The following is a 19,604-nucleotide window of genomic DNA, read 5'->3' on the forward strand; positions in this document are numbered from 1 at the left end:
GATTGGATTGGATTGGATTTCTTTCTATTTTGAATTAGATTGGCCACCCAGGAAAGATCTTCTCATTGAAGTGGAGATATTATTGTATTATATAATAATAAAATTAATCACAAATCATAACAATATTAGACTATTATTTGTGAGCAATGTCTTCTAGTAGAATTTGGCAAAGCTCTTCAGGCTTTGAAAGCATGACCATATGGCCAGCTGCAGAAATTGACACAACTTGTTTAGGATGGTAATCCTCGATCATCGCTCGCTGGAAGTCCTCTTTCATCACTTCATCTTCTTTGCAGATGACATAAACTCGATCCACCGACCCGAACTTTTCTTTTGTCAACAGAGATTCTTTGGACAAATCTTCCACGAAAAACCCCGTTGGTCTGACCAACATTTTGGTCAGTTCCAAATCCTGCATCATGAAAGTGAATAACTAATTAATTAGGAAAGACACAAATTCAGTTAACCATTAATTAATGCATGAGGCCGAGGTCTAAGTGGCGAGATGTGTGAGTAGTAGTTCGAGTTCCCATTTTGAAACATAAAAAATCAATTCCTCTTTGAATTAAAGAATAATTAAGTAGAAATTTTCTTCCCTCTTGCGAAATGTCATATTGACATTTTTTTAATATTAGCGATTATTAACGAAAGTAGAAAATTTGAGTAGTACTTAAAAAAAAAAAAAACACATGCGATGGAATTTTGTATGCTTTTAATGAAGAACTTGATGGCTTGCCTCTAACTGGCAGCGCTTGCAAAGCACGGTCTTCATGTACTCTGGTCCAAAGAGAGCTGAAGTTGGCGGATTTTCCAGGCCTTTGTTGAATGTAAATTGGCAATCCAGTAAAGACTCCACTGGGGTCCTGTTAAAATACTGACAACCACACCAAACACGTAAATAATTAAAATCAAAGATGCATTTTTTTATAGATATTATATTAACAAATTAATTGATTATATAAAAAATTAGAAAAATTTCTTTACTTCTTGTATGAGAGCTGCTGGTGGAGACTTGTAGTGAGGCATATATGCGGAGATAAACACTGCAACCGATATTTTCTCATGAAAATTTTCCATGGCAAGAGAAATACAGAGGCCGCTGTAGCTGTGACCAACCAAAATCACCTTTTTTTCTTGTGGTAAACAGGCCATGAACTCCATCAGCGGCTGCAAATAATCTGAAATGGAAGCAATTTCATCATCGAGCCGCTTGCTATTGACCCCAGAAGCTCCAAGGTCTATAGCACTCACATGGTGACCGGCAAGTTTCAGAAGGGTCACGACTTTGTACCAACACCAGGCTCCAAGGCAAGATCCATGAACTAACACAAAATGCTTCCTCTCCTCCATCGCTACGAAAGTCAACTCTTTCCGTAGCCTACCTTTAACTTTGGGGCTTTCAGCGGAGATTCTAACTCCAAAAACGATGGGTAAGTTTTCTTTTCTTTTCGGGTAATTTTTAGGGACCTCCCCTGAGGTTTGAAGTATTAACATTTTGATAGAATGTATTGATGCAATTACACATATTTCCCTCGCCGTTAATTACCAGTTAAGTTGACCGTTAGTTGACTGTTAAAATTACTAAAACACCCTTCCCACAAAAATAATAAATTATTAAATAAAATGGATGAGAACCGATGGGTACATGCAGCTGATGAATTGCCATAAAATATAATCAATCTTTTCACCAGCTACCACAGCTTAAAATAAACCAAAAATGAGAATGCAGTAGGAGTGGCAAAGAAAAAAAGGGAAAAAATTGTGGAACCAGCACGGAATTATCAAAAATTCTAATAGGTGCCGAAAACATGCCAAAGTAGTTTAAAATAAAACCACTATATCTCTACAACTAGGAGATGCCATATAAGCTATGATTTTGTTCGAGTCTCTCTAGTTTCCAACTGCGAATTAATCAATTACGAACGATGATGACACAAAAGAATTCAAAACAAGGATAAGTCAAGAAAAAATATTGAGAAAAGATTTTTTTTTTTCTCTTTTCATTCCTTTGCTCAGTGCAGAACAACTTCATAATAGTGATAAACCCATTAATTTTTAAATCAAAATTTACATAAAGGCTAAAAGCTTTCTATCATTACACTTTGATTAGCTCAAAATGAAGAAAATCAAAACCCACGGTTGTTGAAATCAACATGCACAAAAAAAAAATCAAAATACAAGGAACCCATTTTTAGGTTTAATTAACTCAGGTTCAACAAAATCACCTACAGATTATTTCTTTCTCACTCCTGTTGCGGATGAAGTCGTTCGCCGTTGGTACTCGCTTGATGGAAGACTTGGGCCACCATCAGAACTCATCTTGTCCATAATTGAAGCTAAAATGTTTTTTAATCTTGAAAAGGTTTTGGACAAATGCAGCTGCTTCTTCACAGCCTTAGGAAGACGAAAATGATTGGGTGTTGCGTAGATGAAAGAGAAAGCTAAGTGCATGCTTTGTTTTGTGAATATTTTTTTTACTTTTGTCCACTGGTCATTACACACCACTAGATAATAGAGTAAACCAAGCAAGATTTCGCAGACATCAAGAACTTAAAGCTTTAATTTTGAATTATTTTGAATTTTAAATAAGTTTTTACATATTTATCCTTTTATACTAACACCATACGTATTTTTATACTAACAACAAGGGAGGTATGTATAATTACATCAATACATTCTATTAAAGTGTTAATACTTCAAACCTCAGGGGAGGTCCCTAAAATTTACCCTTTTCTTTAATTTTGAAAGTGATTTGTCCGAATATATATAGTAATTTTTCAATTAGGAATACCGGTCTTCAATGTACTATATTTTATTGTGTATTAAAATTTAATTTTTTTTCTTTTAACTAATTCTTAATTTTATTAAAGTTAAAGAATTCTAATTGAAAAATCACTCTATATATAGTAATTATAATAATAATATTTTGGGTTGTCTTTCATTTTGGGTTATATTTCCCCAAAAAAATAGTAATAATAATAAATACCAGATGTAATCGACAATCGTTCAGTCTTTTTCTCATGTCCGAAGTGGCCCCTGTGCATCCGCGGCTTATATTTATATCACAATTTCTCAGTTTTGATTCAAATTCATAATGAAATCAGAACGAACACAATCTCCTTCACCTCAAATCTTCTAACCCTAAACTTGTTTCCTGCGGATCTCAGAACATGAGTATGGATGACTTCGCCCAATAATCAAGCCTCCAGGCTTGAATCCTAAAGTCCCGAAAATGAAATGCCCATCAGCATCTGGGCCTCTCTCCCAGGCATGTGTCTGCCGTTGGCCAGGAATTCTTTTCCTTTTTAAATTAGTTTAAAAAGAGGCAGCTTCGTTTGTTGTTTTCTGTCCTCCAATACGACCCGTCAATCACCACACTTTCGATTATAGTTTATTTTAAGAATCCAAGTTGATCGATTTGAATGCCCAATTAGAATTACTTCTGCATCTAAACTTACGCAACAAGGGCGGGCCGAAAGATCAATCCAACAACTTCAAGACTCTTTTAACACTTCGAAAATAAATTAATAAATAAATAAAGCAGCAAAGATGACTGAAGCATTTTTAGCCAATTAAAATAAATCTCTGCAGTAGAAGGGTCATCATCGGTAAGTCTATACCACACCAATTTTTTTTTTATTTTAAAAAAAGCTCATCATTTCCCCCCCTATCAAACCCATTTTGGAAAGAAACAATGTGCAGCACCTTACTGTTGACTCCGGTTTATTGAAAAATGTATCAGAATAGTATGTACAGGCAAATTAATCACCACAAGCAGAAAGAAAAAATGAAGATTAAATTATACAAACGGACAACATTTACACAAATTGTGCAAACATCCTCTTATCGATTGCTTCTCATATACAAGATTAACAACTCCAATACTCCTATCAGCAGTACTATTAGAAGAATTATACCATTTTACCTTCAGAGTTTGACAAGTTATTCAGATCGCTAATGCTGATATTCAGCTGAGCATGGTTGGATGCCCGGTCTGGAGCATTCTCTTGATCATATCCATCCCAAAAGCAGAATCCGATGAACTGAGAAACAGAGGCACAATATTGGTTCACACATAAATCAGAAATGTTTCTTATTAAACAGATTTGACGACAGCAACAACTTCTCATAGATTGATAAAACAAAGACATGTCACCAAGGGCAGTTATCTTTCTGTGTTGACAAAAATTCATTACTCAGACCTCTTTATCAGTCTCTCCCCCCCCCCCCCCCCCCCCCAAAAAAAATAATAATAATGTTGCTAGTGTGCAAACAGATCTGTTTGGTAAATGGATATATACAGGACATGGAGATGCACCTTTACTTGCAGATGAACTATACTACTACATTACATAATTGGCTTTAATTATTAAAAAAAAATCAAATAAACTAATAACAGGTATGAAAGAAGGGTTGTACATCAGGTCGGAAGATTGGGAACTTAGAAATCATTGCCCAAGCAATCAATTATACTTCAGATTTCGTAATCACATAAAAAACAGCCACGTTTATGGTAAAAAAGGACAATAATTCAGAACAAACTTAGCATTGGAGACATTTTGCAGAATCGTTAAACAAACCTAGTAAACAATCAGTCTCACCTCCATCAGGATATTTCTCAAATGACCTATCACAATTTGTGTGTATTAAATTTACTTCACATAAAGAATTCCAAATTTCTAGAAGCATAAGCAACCTACCCTCTGCAGTCAGCCTTCTAAACAAAAATGCTTCAAGGAGCCCTCAACCAAAAGAAAAAGAAAATTTACTTGTTTGGTGATTTCAACAGGTTGGACCTACGATTATCAGAGTCCAAACGAAAAGCCAATGTCCACACCATTTTATTTGCTCCAAGGTAGTTGGGTATACTAATGCAAGGGTAAGGAATCAATATTTGGTGATGGACAACATTGCACCAGCTAACAACCCATATCAGATCTTACTTTGGTCCATAAAGAATCAGAGGAGCTGAACCAACAATGCAGGACAAATGTCACAGTATGATTCATGTTAGACCTTATGCCATGTAGAAATTTTCTCAACTCAACCTCATGTAAACTATAGTCTTGGACATTATACTGCTCCTAAAGAAATTTTTCTGTTGAACAATAACATTCTCTGTGCTAATATCCTTCCACAATGATGGTGACCGTAAATGAAAAAGATAACCCTTGAATACTACCGACCCTCTTCAGTAGGCATAAATCTATCCAAAATAAATTATATTGCCCAGATCACCCATGAAACAACAATCGATAAACACAGAAAGTGGCTTCAGTCACACAAATTATAGTAATATTAAGTTCGTTCTTGGATGAAACAGCCACCAAGTGGGAAAAACAGTGAACATAACTACAACTTTCATCCAAGATTGTGTGTATTCTTTCTCCCTCCCTATCCGGTTCTTTTTCTTGCTTGAACAATTTCAAAGACAATTCTTCTACTGCATTTGAAGGAAAAATAAGGGTTCTAGAAATACCTTTCTTCTCGAAATAAGCAGCAGAGCAATCAAGTATTGGATCACATTAATGGTCGGAAAGAAATCACAAGCGGAAATCCTTCTTTGCTCACAGTATAAATGTCCTTTTTTATGGATTGTTCAATGGTCTTAATTTTAATCTTCATGAAGAAGAGAAGAAGATGATTTTTAACAATTTTTATGTATCTCTACTCTTATTCTTATCATTAGAGAGATTTTAGCCAGTGGAGGAAGTTTATTTAAAATTAACTTCCCTCTCAATCTTCATAACCGTACATGGTAGTTACCATGTGTGGGTCGGGTCAGGTCGGCCCATCATGGGCGACCCACCCATCCAACAGCATTAAAAGAAAAAAGTCAAAAACATGTATGTAAATTTTATTACAAAATCATAGCAACAAGAGAAGTAAACATTATTAAAGTTCAGCAAACACGCAACAAAAATTTTCAAGAAAATGTACTGAAGCTTTATTGGCATCATTTTGCTAAAACAGTCACATAAAATTCATCCAAACCTAAGCCACTGTATAACTTCGATCACAAGGGATAAAGAAATCCTTTGAAGCAAGAAGGCTAAGACAATCAAGAGGTGGGGAAAAATCACTCACTTTCCACATATAAGCATGAGCGATAATAACAAAACTACCACATGAAAAGTAAAATAGGCCTTCACATTAATGAAGAAAAAGCTATTAAAGGAGAGCTGACCTTGGGATGGTTATTTCACAAGGAAAATAGATGACACCCTCAGAAATGGAAGGAACATGGTCTTTTTTCTCATTAACAAATTTTATTATTTGAAATAAAACATCACGAAGAGAAGCTTCAAGTGCTGCCCGGCGAACGCTTCTCTCCTCAGATGCGCTCTCTGTATTCAAGGATATAATGAGGGAAAATAAGAAGCATATACCTTCAAATAAGTGAGACATCAAATATTCTTTAAGTTAAATCCATAGTTTCAGTACCTCCAGGGTCGAATACAACTTTGGAATGATGAGACTTGTTGGAATGAGCTTTTGGGAGTTGGGCCACATAGGGGTGGGCAAAATCGGGTTCGGATCGGGTTCGGATCAACCCGATCGGGTTTCGGGTTGGTCGGGTTGGGTAAAAATCGATCCGAACTTCACCCGAACTTAAAACCCGATCCGATCCGATCCGAATTAATTCGGATCGGATCGGATCGGGTTAAAAAGTCGGGTGGAGTTCGGATCGGATCGGATGCGGGTTAAGTCGGGTTCGGATTAAATTCGGGTTATTCGGATGAAATCGGGTTAATTCGGGTCGGGTTAATTCGGATCGGATTCGGGTTAATTCGGGTTCGGATTAAATTCGGGTTATTCGGATCAATTTGGGTTAAAATTAATTAATTTGGCAATTTGACAATTGGGGATCAAACGTAACTTTAATTGAATTACTCCATTAATTATCTTTAATTAGAGGGAAGAGAGTGAAAGGGAGGAAAAAGAAATTGTATGACTTTTAATAAAATAACTTATAAATTTAGAAATTATGTACATATGTTAAAATATTATTTGTTAATGGTTTCATATTAGATTATAAAGACCTAAAACATCACGCTAGAATTTCTCCTGTCCAAAATTTTTTCACAATCAAAAAATAAATTATTTTTTACAAATTTTAATCTTATCCTATGGTCATGTTTGTTCAAAATTCAAAGAAAACCTTAACAAGTTGCTATGTGGCACAATAATAAGTCTTAAACTCTTAATGTCTTATAGTAAAAGATAAAACCCATTAAATCTAATATTAAAATATAATAAATCACAAAAAAAGAAAACCCTCTACCAAATGGCATAACTCAATCAGTGACATTAATTTTGTCCTGGGGCCACACGTTGATACTTGATAAGGAAATATTTTTTTTTCTATTTTTTTTTCTTTTTGGCTTTTTGCCATGGGGACCTCTGGAGAAGTGGAGATACAGCCGTTTAAAAGAAAACTTAGATACACTTTGCAATTTGCATACACTTTATCTAATCCAAAAGACAAACACAACAAACGCAAGGGATTGATTCATTTTCATTCTGGCAATAACAACATGAACATGCATGTCCTTTATAAAACAAGGACATTTCTCTTTCACTATTGTCACCTTGCTAACTAAGATATTTCTTTCCCACCTTCCTTGTCCTCCCTCATTCATTCATCCATTCATTTCAACCAACAAAAAAAGAAAACTACTATAGAATTAAATTCAAATGATTCAAAATTAAAAATTAACACAAAGCATAAAATTAAAATTAACACAAAATTTAAATTTAATAGTCTCCATCCAAAGCGCAATGTCCAATTCTAAAATCTAAACATTAATCTTTAGAACACAAAATTAAACATAATTAAATAGTTTCCATTTTCCAAAACACAAATGACAAAGTTCCAAAATCCAAAACACAACAAAATTTAAATGTAAATGTAGATCAACTTCCTCTACGACTCCATCGTTCCTCGCAAGCACTTTGACAACTTTTAACTTCAATTTCTTCTACTCCAAGTCGAAGAATTGAAGCATATATCCCCTAGGAAAAAATTGAAAAAATAATAGATAATCATTTAACTACTTTCTTTAAGCCACATGACAAATAAAGGGACATTAAACACAAACACATATGCCCAATTCATGTGTGTACTTGATTAAATATAAGAAAAAAAATTAAGTCAATTGTGGCTTATTTCATGGCATTCATCATCAAGTAAATTTAATAATAATCTTAATTCCTAGGTAATACCATTCCAACAATTTCAATGTGTCTAAAATAAATGAAACAATTATAAATTAAAACTATAACAACTATTATCTATTATTATAGTGTAAATTACAACCTAAACATATAATATGAAATTATAAATAATAATATATATTAAGAATTACCTTTCAAATATCCATAACACCCATATCAGCACTCACTGTTTCCACCGTTGAAGCTTGTGATCTTACAAACTCTTTAAAATGTTAAAAAAAAAAGAAATTAGTAAGTAACTTAAGTACATGTAAATGCTATTTATAAAGTTATAATACATCTTAAATTTATAAAATATGAGAAAAATATTACCTTCTTGTAGCTCCATATGGAATATCTGCTCTTTAATATCTTCCTGAAGGTTATAGACAGGATTAGCAAAAAGTTTAGCTTGTAACCAATTTTCGGTACATATCAATGCCTCAACCATACAAGGGGTCAAAGAACTCCGATATTCGTCAATGACGCGACGCCCTGTGCTAAAGGCAGATTCAGATGCCACTGTGGAAACAGGAACAGCGAGGACATCCCTTGCAATTTTCTCTAATATTGGATACTTCGATCCATTAACCTTCCACCAAAGCAAAACATTGAGCTTAAGATTGCTTGGATCTTCAACTGGGTCACTCAAATATCGTTCCACCTCAGATACTACTCTCTTGCCCTCATTCTGAACAAACACTTTCTGAGCATACCCAAAGAAAGGGCGAGAAACTCGGAAAATGTCATCACCATCACCACTAGGACCCTCTGACAAACCAACCTCATTTGTAAAATAAGGAGAATAACTTGTACCACCATAACTGCCACTAGGAGCACTCTCACTACACATCGATGGTGTGGAACTGGAGCACATTGCACTATATGCATCATAAAGCTCATTCAACAAATCTTTCACTGCTTTGGTCATTTCTTCAACTTTCCAACCATCATTGGCAAAAATGATCTCAAAAATATGTTTGGCAAAGTCCATTTTAGCTCGTGGATCAAGAATAGAGGCAACAATCAACATTTTATTTATCTTCCCTGAAGACTCCCAATATTTATCAAATTTTTCCCTCATTTGATAAGCCATAGCCACCACCCAAGGATCTCTACTTCCTTCTAATGCAGTCAATGAGCTCTCAATTAAGCCAATGGTATCATAACAAAGATTAGAAGTCACACTCAAAGAAGCAGAAAATAACAATGTGGCATCATAAAATACCTTCAAAAACTTCACAATTCGCCCTGCACTCTCCCAATCCTCAGGTCCAGGCGGGCCCACCCTCTTAACGTTATTTTCTTTCTCAAGAAAATATGCCTCATATGGTTTATCCACCTCTGCCATTCTATCAAATGCTGCCTGAAACTTCAACGCAGTCATCAACATTAAATAGGTGGAATTCCACCTAGTAGGACAATCTAAAACAACCGTTCCATTTGGACATTTCACTTGTTGAGCACACTGTTTAAATGCCTGTAGCCTCGTTGTGGAGGATCTCACATACTTCACAGCATTCCGGATGGCGGCAACACTAGCATGCAATTCATTCAACCCCGAAACAACAATCAAGTTCAAAATATGTGCACAACAACGCACATGCATATACTGACCCGCCAATACAATTGCATCATCATTCCTCCAACCAAGTAATTGCATAGTCACATAATTAACAGCAACATCATTTGTACTGGCATTATCAACAGTTATTGCAAACAACCTCTCTATCCCCCAATCTTGTAAACAAGCTACAATCTTTTTACCGATTGTTTTCCCTCTATGATCTTCAATCACACTGAAACTAATAATCCTTCTGTTCAAACACCAGTCACTATCAATAAAATGAGCTGTGATCACCATGTAGCTCATGTTTTGAACAGAAGTCCATAAATCAGTGGTAAGAGACACTCGCTGTTTGTTGTTGCAAATCAAACTCTTCAACATTATCTTTTCTTCCAAAAATAAATCCATAACATCCCTACCAACAGTTCTCCGAGATGGCATAACAAACTGTGGAATGGCTACACTACAGAAATGCCTGAACCCTTTGTTATCCACAAAACTAAGTGGCAACTCACCCATAATGATCATTTTGGTGACTGCCCTTCTACAAGCGTCTTGACTCCACCCTTTAGCCAAAACCATATTACTTGCATTTCCTTCCCCACCCTCAGTTGTCAAGTTTTATTGACTTCCCTCTTGTTGTTCCCGGAATGTCTTGTATGCAAGGCAAGCCAGTATATGATTTCTCATATTTGTAATCCCATCACGCCTTGAATGACATTGATATTGTCTACCACAATAGTTGCACTTGCATTTGTTTGGATTGTCCTCGAGCAGAGTAAAATGATTCCACGTCGCAGATCTTTTCTTCATCGCTGGTCTTTTCCGCTTTGCCTTTTGAGTTCCTTCCATTTGAACACTTTGATTGTCATCATCACTCATTGAATTCGATCTTGAGTGTCCAGACATCTAAACATACAAATAAATAATTATTAATCATTAATTCATAAATTAAAACACAAAAAGACTATTAAAAAAAATCTACTTAATAGTTAGTATTACAAATTGATTCAAATAATTGTTAATTTAATTTATGAAACTTTTTGAAATCGATATTTCCAATTTTCCACCATAATGTTTATATATGATCAAGAATTCAAGATGCATATTCCATAAAAGAAAACCAAGAAATTAAAGTAATTATTTAATTTATAAATCTAATTATCCATTGGCCAAAATAAATAATATTAATTACATATCCGTATCTTAAATTCTTAATTCTTATTATGCCCACATTATATGTGCTTAACCACTTAATATTTACTTATTGGTTAATGGTTATCATGCAATTAATTAAATTGATTAATTATTTGTTGAAGTTAAAACTTGAAACTACTGCAATTAAATTGGTTAATTTTTTGTTGAAGTTGAAACTATTCTACAAATACACATATCATATGACATATATAATTATAATTTATATTGTAACATAATATTTAATTTTAATTTTTAATCTAACATTACTATTCATACAAAAAATCAATTATTAATAAGTAACAGAAAATTAATGCCGGATTATTTTCATTTTATTGATAACATTTAACAATATATAATTAACATTTACAATTAACATTTCTCAAATAACATATAAAAAATAACAATTATAATTAATCATTAATGCATATATAACTATATATTATATACGGATATACCATCACTTAAACAAGTTCAAACTTCAAAAGCCGGATTTGCTTATTCGGTTCGGGCTTCAAGAGTTCAGTTCCAAATCCAAACTTTCAACTTCCAAAACAGAGAGTGAAGAGACCTTTTGAGTTTTGAGATTGGAGCCGTGACCCGTGACCGTGAGGCGTGACCGTGAGGGTGTGGTGGCCGGATGTCAACACTCAACAGGCGTGACTCGTGAATGCCAATGGTGGAGACTCGAGCGGATCGGAGGCAGCTTGCCGGGTGGATCTTCAATCGGACTGAGTGATGGTGGAGTAGAGGATTCAAGGCTTGGATCCGGAGCTTGGTTGCAGCAGATCTGTAGATCGGGTCACGATCTTCGCGAATCAGCTTCGGCTTCAGTTCGGGTCGTTCTCGGCAGCGGTTGCTGCGTGTGGTGGCCGATTGAAGGTAGCTCCGTGAACTGTGCGTGTGTGTTTGCTGCGTGTGGTGAGCGACGGAGGTCGTGAGGCGGGAATGGGTGTGGGTTGACTGCTTGTGCTTAACGGCTTGAGTGCTGGTTTCAGACTTTCAGTGATTTGTGTGTGACAGTGAGGGTTTGTGATATCGTGAGGCAGTGACTGGTGAGTGTTTGACTGTTTGAGTGAGTGAGGGTTTGTGAGCCAAAATGAGACTTTGCTTTGCTCGTGTTCTGTTCTTGTGAATTATTGAATTATTTTGTTGCGGTGAGGTGAATACTTTGTGAATTACTGTAAAATGCAAATCCGTGAGTCTGTGTAAGTGTAACACTGTGAAGTCTGTGACTCTGTGATGTGTGATCTGTAGATTCTGTATTCTGTGAGTAAGTGAGTTACTGATTGTCTAATTCAGTGATTGTGTTGTATACTCATGTGAGTGTGTATTTGTATTTTGTATTCTGTTACTAATTTGTATTTGCCAAATTTTTTTTCTCAACCCGATCGGGTTTTCGGATCGGATCGGGTTTCACCCGATCCGAACATGATCCGATCGGGTTGAGACAATTTCACCCGATCGGGTTTTGTTCACCACCCGATCCGATCTGAACCCGAAAGTTTTCGGATCGGATCGGGTCGGATCGGGTCGGGTCGGATATTTTGCCCACCCCTAGGGCCACATTCAAATTCACATACCACTGCTCCCAGTATAGGCGTTCAATTTTGTTAGTGAACCATGATGGCTGTTTGTTTTTTACTTCATAGAAAGATAAACATATCTGCATAATTATTTCAGAAGTTAGTAAACAAACAGATATGGCGGAGCATAAACCTCAACTTAGAAGTAATCTAAGACAAAAAGCCTTGCATGAATAATTTTTCAAGTCAACAAAAATATGCTAGACTTAAAATGCCAACAGAAATAAATTTATTTTATTAAGCTTTTTAAATCATTATTTAAATTTAATTAATTTAAAATTATCTATAATGTTGAATTGAAAAAAAATGAAAGTATAAATAGTAATTATGTGATTACATTAAATAAGTTAAAAAGTTGAAGGGGTATTTTTAGAAGTTTTGGTTTCCAACATAAGGGGAATTTGAATTCTTCACTTCTTGTTGTGGAATTCAAATTCTACATTATAATGGATATTAATTTCTAATAGACGTTAAATTATTATACATTATGTCAAACCAAACAACGAAAAAAAAAAGAAGATTTTATTGTCATGTTGTTTCTTTATTAAGGACACTGTAGTTACTTATTTTGTTTATATATTTTTCAGTTTAATGAGATTTCAGGAACTTTGCTCTATGGCAAGATGACCGTGACAATTCAAAGAAGGGAGGACCACTTAGGTGATGTTGGGTTTGAAGAAATGTGAGAAGATGAGAGGAGAGGAAAGTGGAGAAAAAGAGAGAAGAGGAGAGGAGAGGAGAGTACAAAACTTTTCTAATATTTGGTTTGTTACATAATTATATAAAGAAAGGAAATCTCTAATTTTTTATTTAGACAATTTTAACCTTAATAAGCGTTAAGCTTTCAATATTTATCATGAATATAATTCAAAAAAATTAAACAGCAAATGTTAGAGAGAGAGTTGGGTCACATGAGAGAAACAAGTCAACCCGAACCTGAGAGCCCGACCTGAAAGCCATTTTTTATTCCCTCCACATCACCGGTAATGGAAGGTACTGATCAGAACTTCAAGAGCCAACCATCATTCCCCATCCATCGCTGCCGCTGAATATTGCCGGAAAGCCTCCAATTGAAGCGTGAAAGCTGCGGATATCGCTGCCTCAAATCGTCGAGTTTTCACCTTTTTCTTGTCACGTCGTCGCCTTGGTTTTGTCCATCAAGGCTGCCACTTCCATTTCCGACCATCCATAGCCACTAGCAACCGCCAAATCATCGCCAATCAGTCAGATTTGAACAATATACAACCATTTTTTGATCTCGACGATGACATAGTAATGTTGATCGTTGATCGGCAAGTCGAATGACAGTCGCAATGAGTAACACACACCAGTGACACCGGCGTCAGTCCTACCATTCAGTGACTGTCAATTTAATATTTAATATTTAATATTTAATATTTTTCTATTAAATAAATAAATAAATTTATTTTATTAAACTTTTTAAATCATTATTTAAATTTAATTAATTTAAAATTATCTATAATGTTGAATTGAAAAAAATGAAAGTATAAATAATAATTATGTGATTACATTAAATAAGTTAAAAAGTTGAAGGGGTATTTTTGGAAGCTTTAGTTTCCGACATAAGGGGAATTTGAATTCTTCACATCTTGGTGTGAAATTTAAAATCCACATTATAATTTATATTAATTTCTAATAGATGTTAAATTATTACAAGTTATGTCGAATCAAACAATGGAATTAAAAAAAGGAATTCAAATTATTTTTCTCTCCTCCATTCCCTCCTTTTAACCAAACACAACCTTAAAGGAATTTCAGCCAGTCCAGTATTTCTCAAGAATAAGAAGAAATGGTAAAAATGAGATCCTTTCAATCTATTAAAGATGCATTTGTTTAATTGGTAAAAATGAATGGAAATATTTATCAGAACAGCTGAGACAGATGTTCTGAAAGAGCTCTCCAGTTCGTCAAAACCCTTGGGCCAAATTTGTGTTGATATTTCAATGTTATTGATTTATCATATAAATCTTTTGAACAGTTGATGAAGGTAAGGATATTTGCCCACTTTTTTAATGTGCAGTTAACATTCATGCTTTCTGATCTGCTCATTGTGGAAATTTTTCTGGTGTCCTTGTAAAGGAGTCAGACGAAAGAGATCTCTGAACTCATTTCTTTGACTTCATCTTTTGCATCCGAATTTTGTTCTTCTGCTTGTGCAGCATGAGAATGAGTTTGTTGAGGTTGTTTAGGGCTGGATGCATTGAAGTGTGTCTTTATGAGGATTGCACGCGCCTTATTTTGGCTATAGGAGTATTTTGTCTATTTCCTTATGAGGATCAGGGGAACGGGTACCTCGCAAGGGCAGAGCTGTCCTTACTGTTTTCCCTCGTTGAATAATCTGAGAAAGATTTTTCTTCTAGTCATCTATTGGCCATTTTTTCCTTGCCACTTTCATTACAACCAACGAGAAGTTTATGTTCAATGTGTGTGATATGACATCTTTGGCCATTTTTTACTCGTGTCTTTGACTTTACCTAACAAGTAACATGACTTTTGCATAGCAATGGGAGTACTTCAAGCTACAGGGCATTAAACTACTTTGTGGGGCCAAAGGAAGTTTTCCAAAAGTGGAAAAATAAGAGTTAAACCGCAGGGAATTGGGCACAATTTTTTATTTTGACTGTATTGGAATTGTTTTAAGCTGAACCTTGTAAAATTTTTAATAATGAATGAGGGGTTTCATTTTTAAGAAAAGCATAACTATGCAAAAATATGATCAACTGATTTTTAAATATCTGAGTTAAGTGAGGAGGCATGTGCCCTCACCAAGAACACTACTGTGTGGCTCTGTTGGTGAAAATGAGGGTGTCGTATCGGTTTTAGATTTTATAATCTATACTAGACAATAGAACCGCGTTTCACGCGGCTTTGAAAAAAATTTAGTATTATTTTTTTTTTTTTACTTTACACTTAATAAAACTGATAAAAAATATGAATTGACTTTTTTCTTAAGATGAGGCAGCCTTATAAAAAACAAAAAAAAAACTATTAGCCAGCAATACAAATAAAGAAGCAATGCAAGATAAAGAATAAAATAAGAGAATATATTATAGAGTGATTTTATTCATTCCAATTGTGTGTGTACAAAACAAAAAGATGAGCTCTCCTTTTATAGTTACATAATCACTCCATGAAATTAATGAAAAATTATGAATCATAATTCCTTATGAGATAGTGGGAGTTATAGGGAAGTTAAAAGTTGTTAATGGGAGATAGTGGGGAGACTAAGAGATATATGTTATGAACATCTAGATTTATTTTAATAAATTCATAATACTCCCCCTTGGATGTTTATTACAAAGAATATGCATCATTAAAATCTTTACATAATTGTTATTGTGTAATAACAATCAAATTAATTATGAGAAGATGAAAAGCCAAATCTAAAAGAAAATTTCTTTATTTATTAGATCATAGAGAATATACAAAAATGAGAAATGGTGATGCCACATCACCTCCTCAAGACTCAGCTTTATATATATATATAGATATAGATAGATGGGTCAGAGAGACAGATTGTAGTATCTTTTGGTGGTTAATTGCGGACAATTCGATTACGCAAAGCCATTTATTAAACTCGGTTCTTTCCCTACGCTTCTAGGGTGGAATCTTGACATGACTTGATGTCCTTGCACTTGGTTATGTTATTTTTCCCCCCTCCTTTGATAAGCTATGTTATGTTAATCAAACAAACCTATTCAATAGTCTTTTAAGTATTATTAATGACGCGAATGACCCAGATTGAATGACTCTAGTATCTAATGCAATAACGCTTTATTAACTATCGAAATTTTCCTTTATTGCTTAATTTTTCCAAAATTTTTACCCTTCTTTCTCAACCCTTTTATTTATTTTTATCAAACTCCATTGTCGCAGAGAAAAAAAAAAACAAAAAGATTCCAAATCTATTTTTATCCATCTCTAATATTTAATTATATCACAACGAATACATCTTAGTCGCTTCGCTTTCAAAATTCTGAATGGCCGGAAAATATTATTCAAAAGATTTCAGAAGATGTATCATATTATGGTGGAAACAAGTTTTTTTTGAAGGACAAGATCAATTAAGTTAAAGAATTTGCAAGTTTTAATCTTGTATTTAAACTCTGTTGTTTTCAATATTAGGTTGCAGCATAATAGTTACAACTTACAAGCATACTCTTAATCTGTATCAGTTATGTTTTTTTATGGTCCATATGCTTTAAGGGCTGCATGAATAACTACAAATATGTGAGTTTTGTAATAAAAAAGCGTGCAGTCAGATGATTTGACTTTTGTGGAGGAGCAGTAGGCAGGCTTATCTTGAACTTGGAACACTCATATCACTGAAGTTATATCATGTCTACTGTCCAGCGAAAAATACACGATTAATTCCCGAGTGTATCACGTCCGAGTGAATGCATAAAGACAACAATAATAAGCACTTGATTTATTTATGCGGCACAATAATACAAGAAGTAGCAGAATAATGTGATTTGAGCCTTGCCGTCACGACTTGGACATATCACACCCACGAACAACATTAATTTAACCGCAAGAGGCAAAGAGAAAACGGAGAAAGCACTTGATTTATTTATTTGTATGAAAAGCTTCTGACAAGATTAATTTTATGCATACTTAAGAGAAATCTGAGACAGACAATCGCAAAGTTTCTGTGGCTCGGAAAGCATTGCCATGTGATCACCGCCCTTGATCTCCATCACCTCATTAACGGGATAGTTTTGGATCATCCAGTGCTGAAATTGCTTAGGGAGACCAATATCCTCTTCGCATACAAGATAAACTCGCTTAACAGATCCGTATCCTTCATTGCTGAACTTACTTTCCTTCGATAAGTTGTCTATAAACATTGATCCTGGCCTCACCAACATCTTGGCCAGCTCCAGATCCTTTCAATTAACATAATACATAAACAAATTGAATGAATAGGGTGATATGGTATAAAAAAAATGTTCTACGGCGACAATTAATTAATTCTGACATGTGAGTAGTAATAATAATAATAATGATAAAGTTTAACATGATTTGCATGGTGTCGCTGTCGAGATATGGGTAGGATACAATTTGACAAAGCACAATTGCACGTCCGATGAATGTGATGCGCAGTAAATTAATTACCTCAGGAGGACAAAGCTGATAGATCTTGATAGTCAAGAACTCGCGGCCGAAAAGCATGGAAATGTGAGATGGATTTGACTCGTCACATTGTGAAAATTGAGTGTCCAACCAGCTGCCGTCCTCTTTTCCCATCTTCTCAGAATACTACTTTTCAACATGCACATAAAATCCAACAAATTAGAACAAAATACAGTAATCGCAATTAATTGACTGGTTAATTAAAGAGTTACAGATCAGTTTCAACTTTAAACACGCATGCATCTCAAATAAATGTGATGATCAGATTCAGATGAGACGAGAGAGATGCGGGAACCTGCTCCAAAACAAAAGATGGGCGGTGTGTGGTGTCAGGCATGAATGCAGTTACGAAAACAGCCACGGAGATTTTGTGTGGGAATTTGTCAGCGGCAAGGGCCAAAGTGACGCCCCCAAGGCTGTGTCCGACAAGTATGACCTTTTCTTCGGCAGGAAGTGATGCCAAAATCTCCATCAAGGGCTCACTGTATGCCTGGAATGTGTGCACATCCTCAATTCTCTCCATGTTGATGCCCGAGGCGGCTAGGTCCACCGTCGTCACCCTGTGACCCCCCGCCACCAGCATTGCTTTCAGTTTGTACCAACACCATGCTCCATGGTTTACTCCATGAACTAGAACAAAATGCTTCTCTTCCATGCCTACTACTTCTTCCATTTTCTTTTCTCTACTTAACTATTTATAATGCCTTCTTCCCTTTGTGTTGCATTTATTACACACACACACTGATGACGCATCGTTCATACTCTTCAAATTGAATTTCAGAATTTGGGTGGGTCCCAATCTTACCAATTCAATTACGAAACACTTTACTGGTCCGAAACTTAAATCCAGCCTTTCATTTGATTCAATCTAAGAGCTTAGATATTTGTATACGTTATTAAAATTCTATTGTAATCTAAAACAAAATGAAGGGAATAATCCCTATTATGTAAAAATAAAAAATAAAAGTTTGAGTACTATTTTTAATCTATTAAAATTTTTTGGTCAAATTTCATAAGTAAAAATTTTGAATGATAGTAATATGCAAGAATTGATAATGAACAGTAAAAAGTTAGAGAAAGATAAAGTTGATTTAACAAGAAAGGTTTGAAAAATTGAAATAAAGATAGATTAATTTAGACTTTGATCATCGTTACGATAGAGAAAGAAAATAGTTAATTAATGGTAAGTTTGTGATTTTTGAGAATTAATGAATTAAAATAATAATTTATCATTTGATGATTAATTTAACTAAAAAATGAGTGTTGAAAGGAAATTAGTGAGTTCAAATAGCCTCGCTTTTATATATTAGATTTCTTTGCATTGCTATTGATTCTTGAGATAAGGGATTCAATGGTTATTGAAAGTAGAAGTTTTGTGGGTACCATTTAGATCTAGTTTAATTAGTAAAATCTCTTGTGTGGAAATAAGAGGTCAAGAATTTAAACCTTAATTATACGGGTGAAAAGAAAATTTGATTGATTTTACACTATAACAATATTTAAAAAATTTCAAAGTTGACAACAAGCTGAATAGGACAGTTAGGGATGGCAAAACCCCGGACCGGGTCCGGGTATTACAATGACCGGACCCTGCCCGGATGCAACCAGTCCGGGTCTGGGTCTGGGTCCGGGCCAGGTTTTAATCTGGGTACCCGAATTTTATATTTTTTTAATATTATATGTGTATATATTTTTTTATTTTTTTGGTAATTTATAAGTTTTAAATTTATTTCAATAAAATTTGACATGAAAATATAAACTTTAAGTGTTTAAAACTTTATATATGTATAATAAATGAGTCAAATAAATATAAATATTTAAAATAATATACATTTTATAATTTTTTTTAATAAAATCCGGGTTCCGGGTTTATCAAGTGATGC

The 19,604-nt window shown here is 34.6% G+C and overlaps 3 protein-coding genes across 6 annotated transcripts in view; 1 reads left to right on the forward strand and 2 right to left on the reverse strand.

The window, feature by feature from the left end:
• The window catches only part of LOC102614294 (uncharacterized), a 54,203-nt gene extending 40,321 nt beyond the window's left edge, over nucleotides 1-13,882 (forward strand). For 3 of the 4 annotated variants that reach the window (XR_008056667.1, XR_008056668.1, XM_052444903.1), the window contains one exon: nucleotides 13,252-13,882. Coding sequence is in view for 1 of the 4 variants with exons in the window: in XM_052444905.1 (XP_052300865.1) it covers nucleotides 13,152-13,191 (40 nt within the window). In the remaining 3 variants the exon portion in view is untranslated. Of the gene's footprint in view, nucleotides 1-13,151; nucleotides 13,207-13,251 lie in introns of those variants that run through there. The other variant, XM_052444905.1, reaches the window with a different exon arrangement.
• LOC107178665 (methylesterase 10) lies at nucleotides 66-1,449 on the reverse strand. The gene is made up of 3 exons (XM_052444908.1): nucleotides 985-1,449; nucleotides 737-874; nucleotides 66-412 (listed from the first exon to the last, which is right to left on the reverse strand). Exons 1-3 carry the CDS (start codon nucleotides 1,348-1,350, stop codon nucleotides 134-136), a joined length of 783 nt encoding a protein of 260 aa, XP_052300868.1. The 5' UTR covers nucleotides 1,351-1,449; the 3' UTR covers nucleotides 66-133.
• Nucleotides 13,883-17,134: 3,252 nt separating the features above from the next.
• LOC102612910 (salicylic acid-binding protein 2-like) lies at nucleotides 17,135-18,409 on the reverse strand. Its single transcript, XM_006466596.4, has 3 exons — nucleotides 18,017-18,409; nucleotides 17,704-17,847; nucleotides 17,135-17,474 (listed from the first exon to the last, which is right to left on the reverse strand). Exons 1-3 carry the CDS (start codon nucleotides 18,392-18,394, stop codon nucleotides 17,193-17,195), a joined length of 804 nt encoding a protein of 267 aa, XP_006466659.2. The 5' UTR covers nucleotides 18,395-18,409; the 3' UTR covers nucleotides 17,135-17,192.
• Between the last annotated feature and the right edge of the window lie 1,195 nt (nucleotides 18,410-19,604).

This window comes from Citrus sinensis, chromosome 7 (genome assembly GCF_022201045.2).
Source record: "Citrus sinensis cultivar Valencia sweet orange chromosome 7, DVS_A1.0, whole genome shotgun sequence".
NCBI lineage: Eukaryota > Viridiplantae > Streptophyta > Magnoliopsida > Sapindales > Rutaceae > Citrus > Citrus sinensis.

What these genes read in the sequence shown, in the direction of transcription:
- LOC107178665 (XM_052444908.1), bottom strand. Translation starts at nt 1,350, where the DNA reads ATGGAGGAGAGGAAGCATTTTGTGTTAGTTCATGGATCTTGCCTTGGA. An exon ending in CAGCAGCTCTCATACAAGAA is followed by an intron (nt 875 to 984) that starts GTAAAGAAATTT and finishes TGTGGTTGTCAG; the next exon opens with TATTTTAACAGGACCCCAGT. An exon ending in GCAAGCGCTGCCAGTTAGAG is followed by an intron (nt 413 to 736) that starts GCAAGCCATCAA and finishes TTCATGATGCAG; the next exon opens with GATTTGGAACTGACCAAAAT.
- LOC102612910 (XM_006466596.4), bottom strand. Translation starts at nt 18,394, where the DNA reads ATGGAAGAAGTAGTAGGCATGGAAGAGAAGCATTTTGTTCTAGTTCAT. An exon ending in CATCTTTTGTTTTGGAGCAG is followed by an intron (nt 17,848 to 18,016) that starts GTTCCCGCATCT and finishes GTTGAAAAGTAG; the next exon opens with TATTCTGAGAAGATGGGAAA. An exon ending in ATCAGCTTTGTCCTCCTGAG is followed by an intron (nt 17,475 to 17,703) that starts GTAATTAATTTA and finishes GTTAATTGAAAG; the next exon opens with GATCTGGAGCTGGCCAAGAT.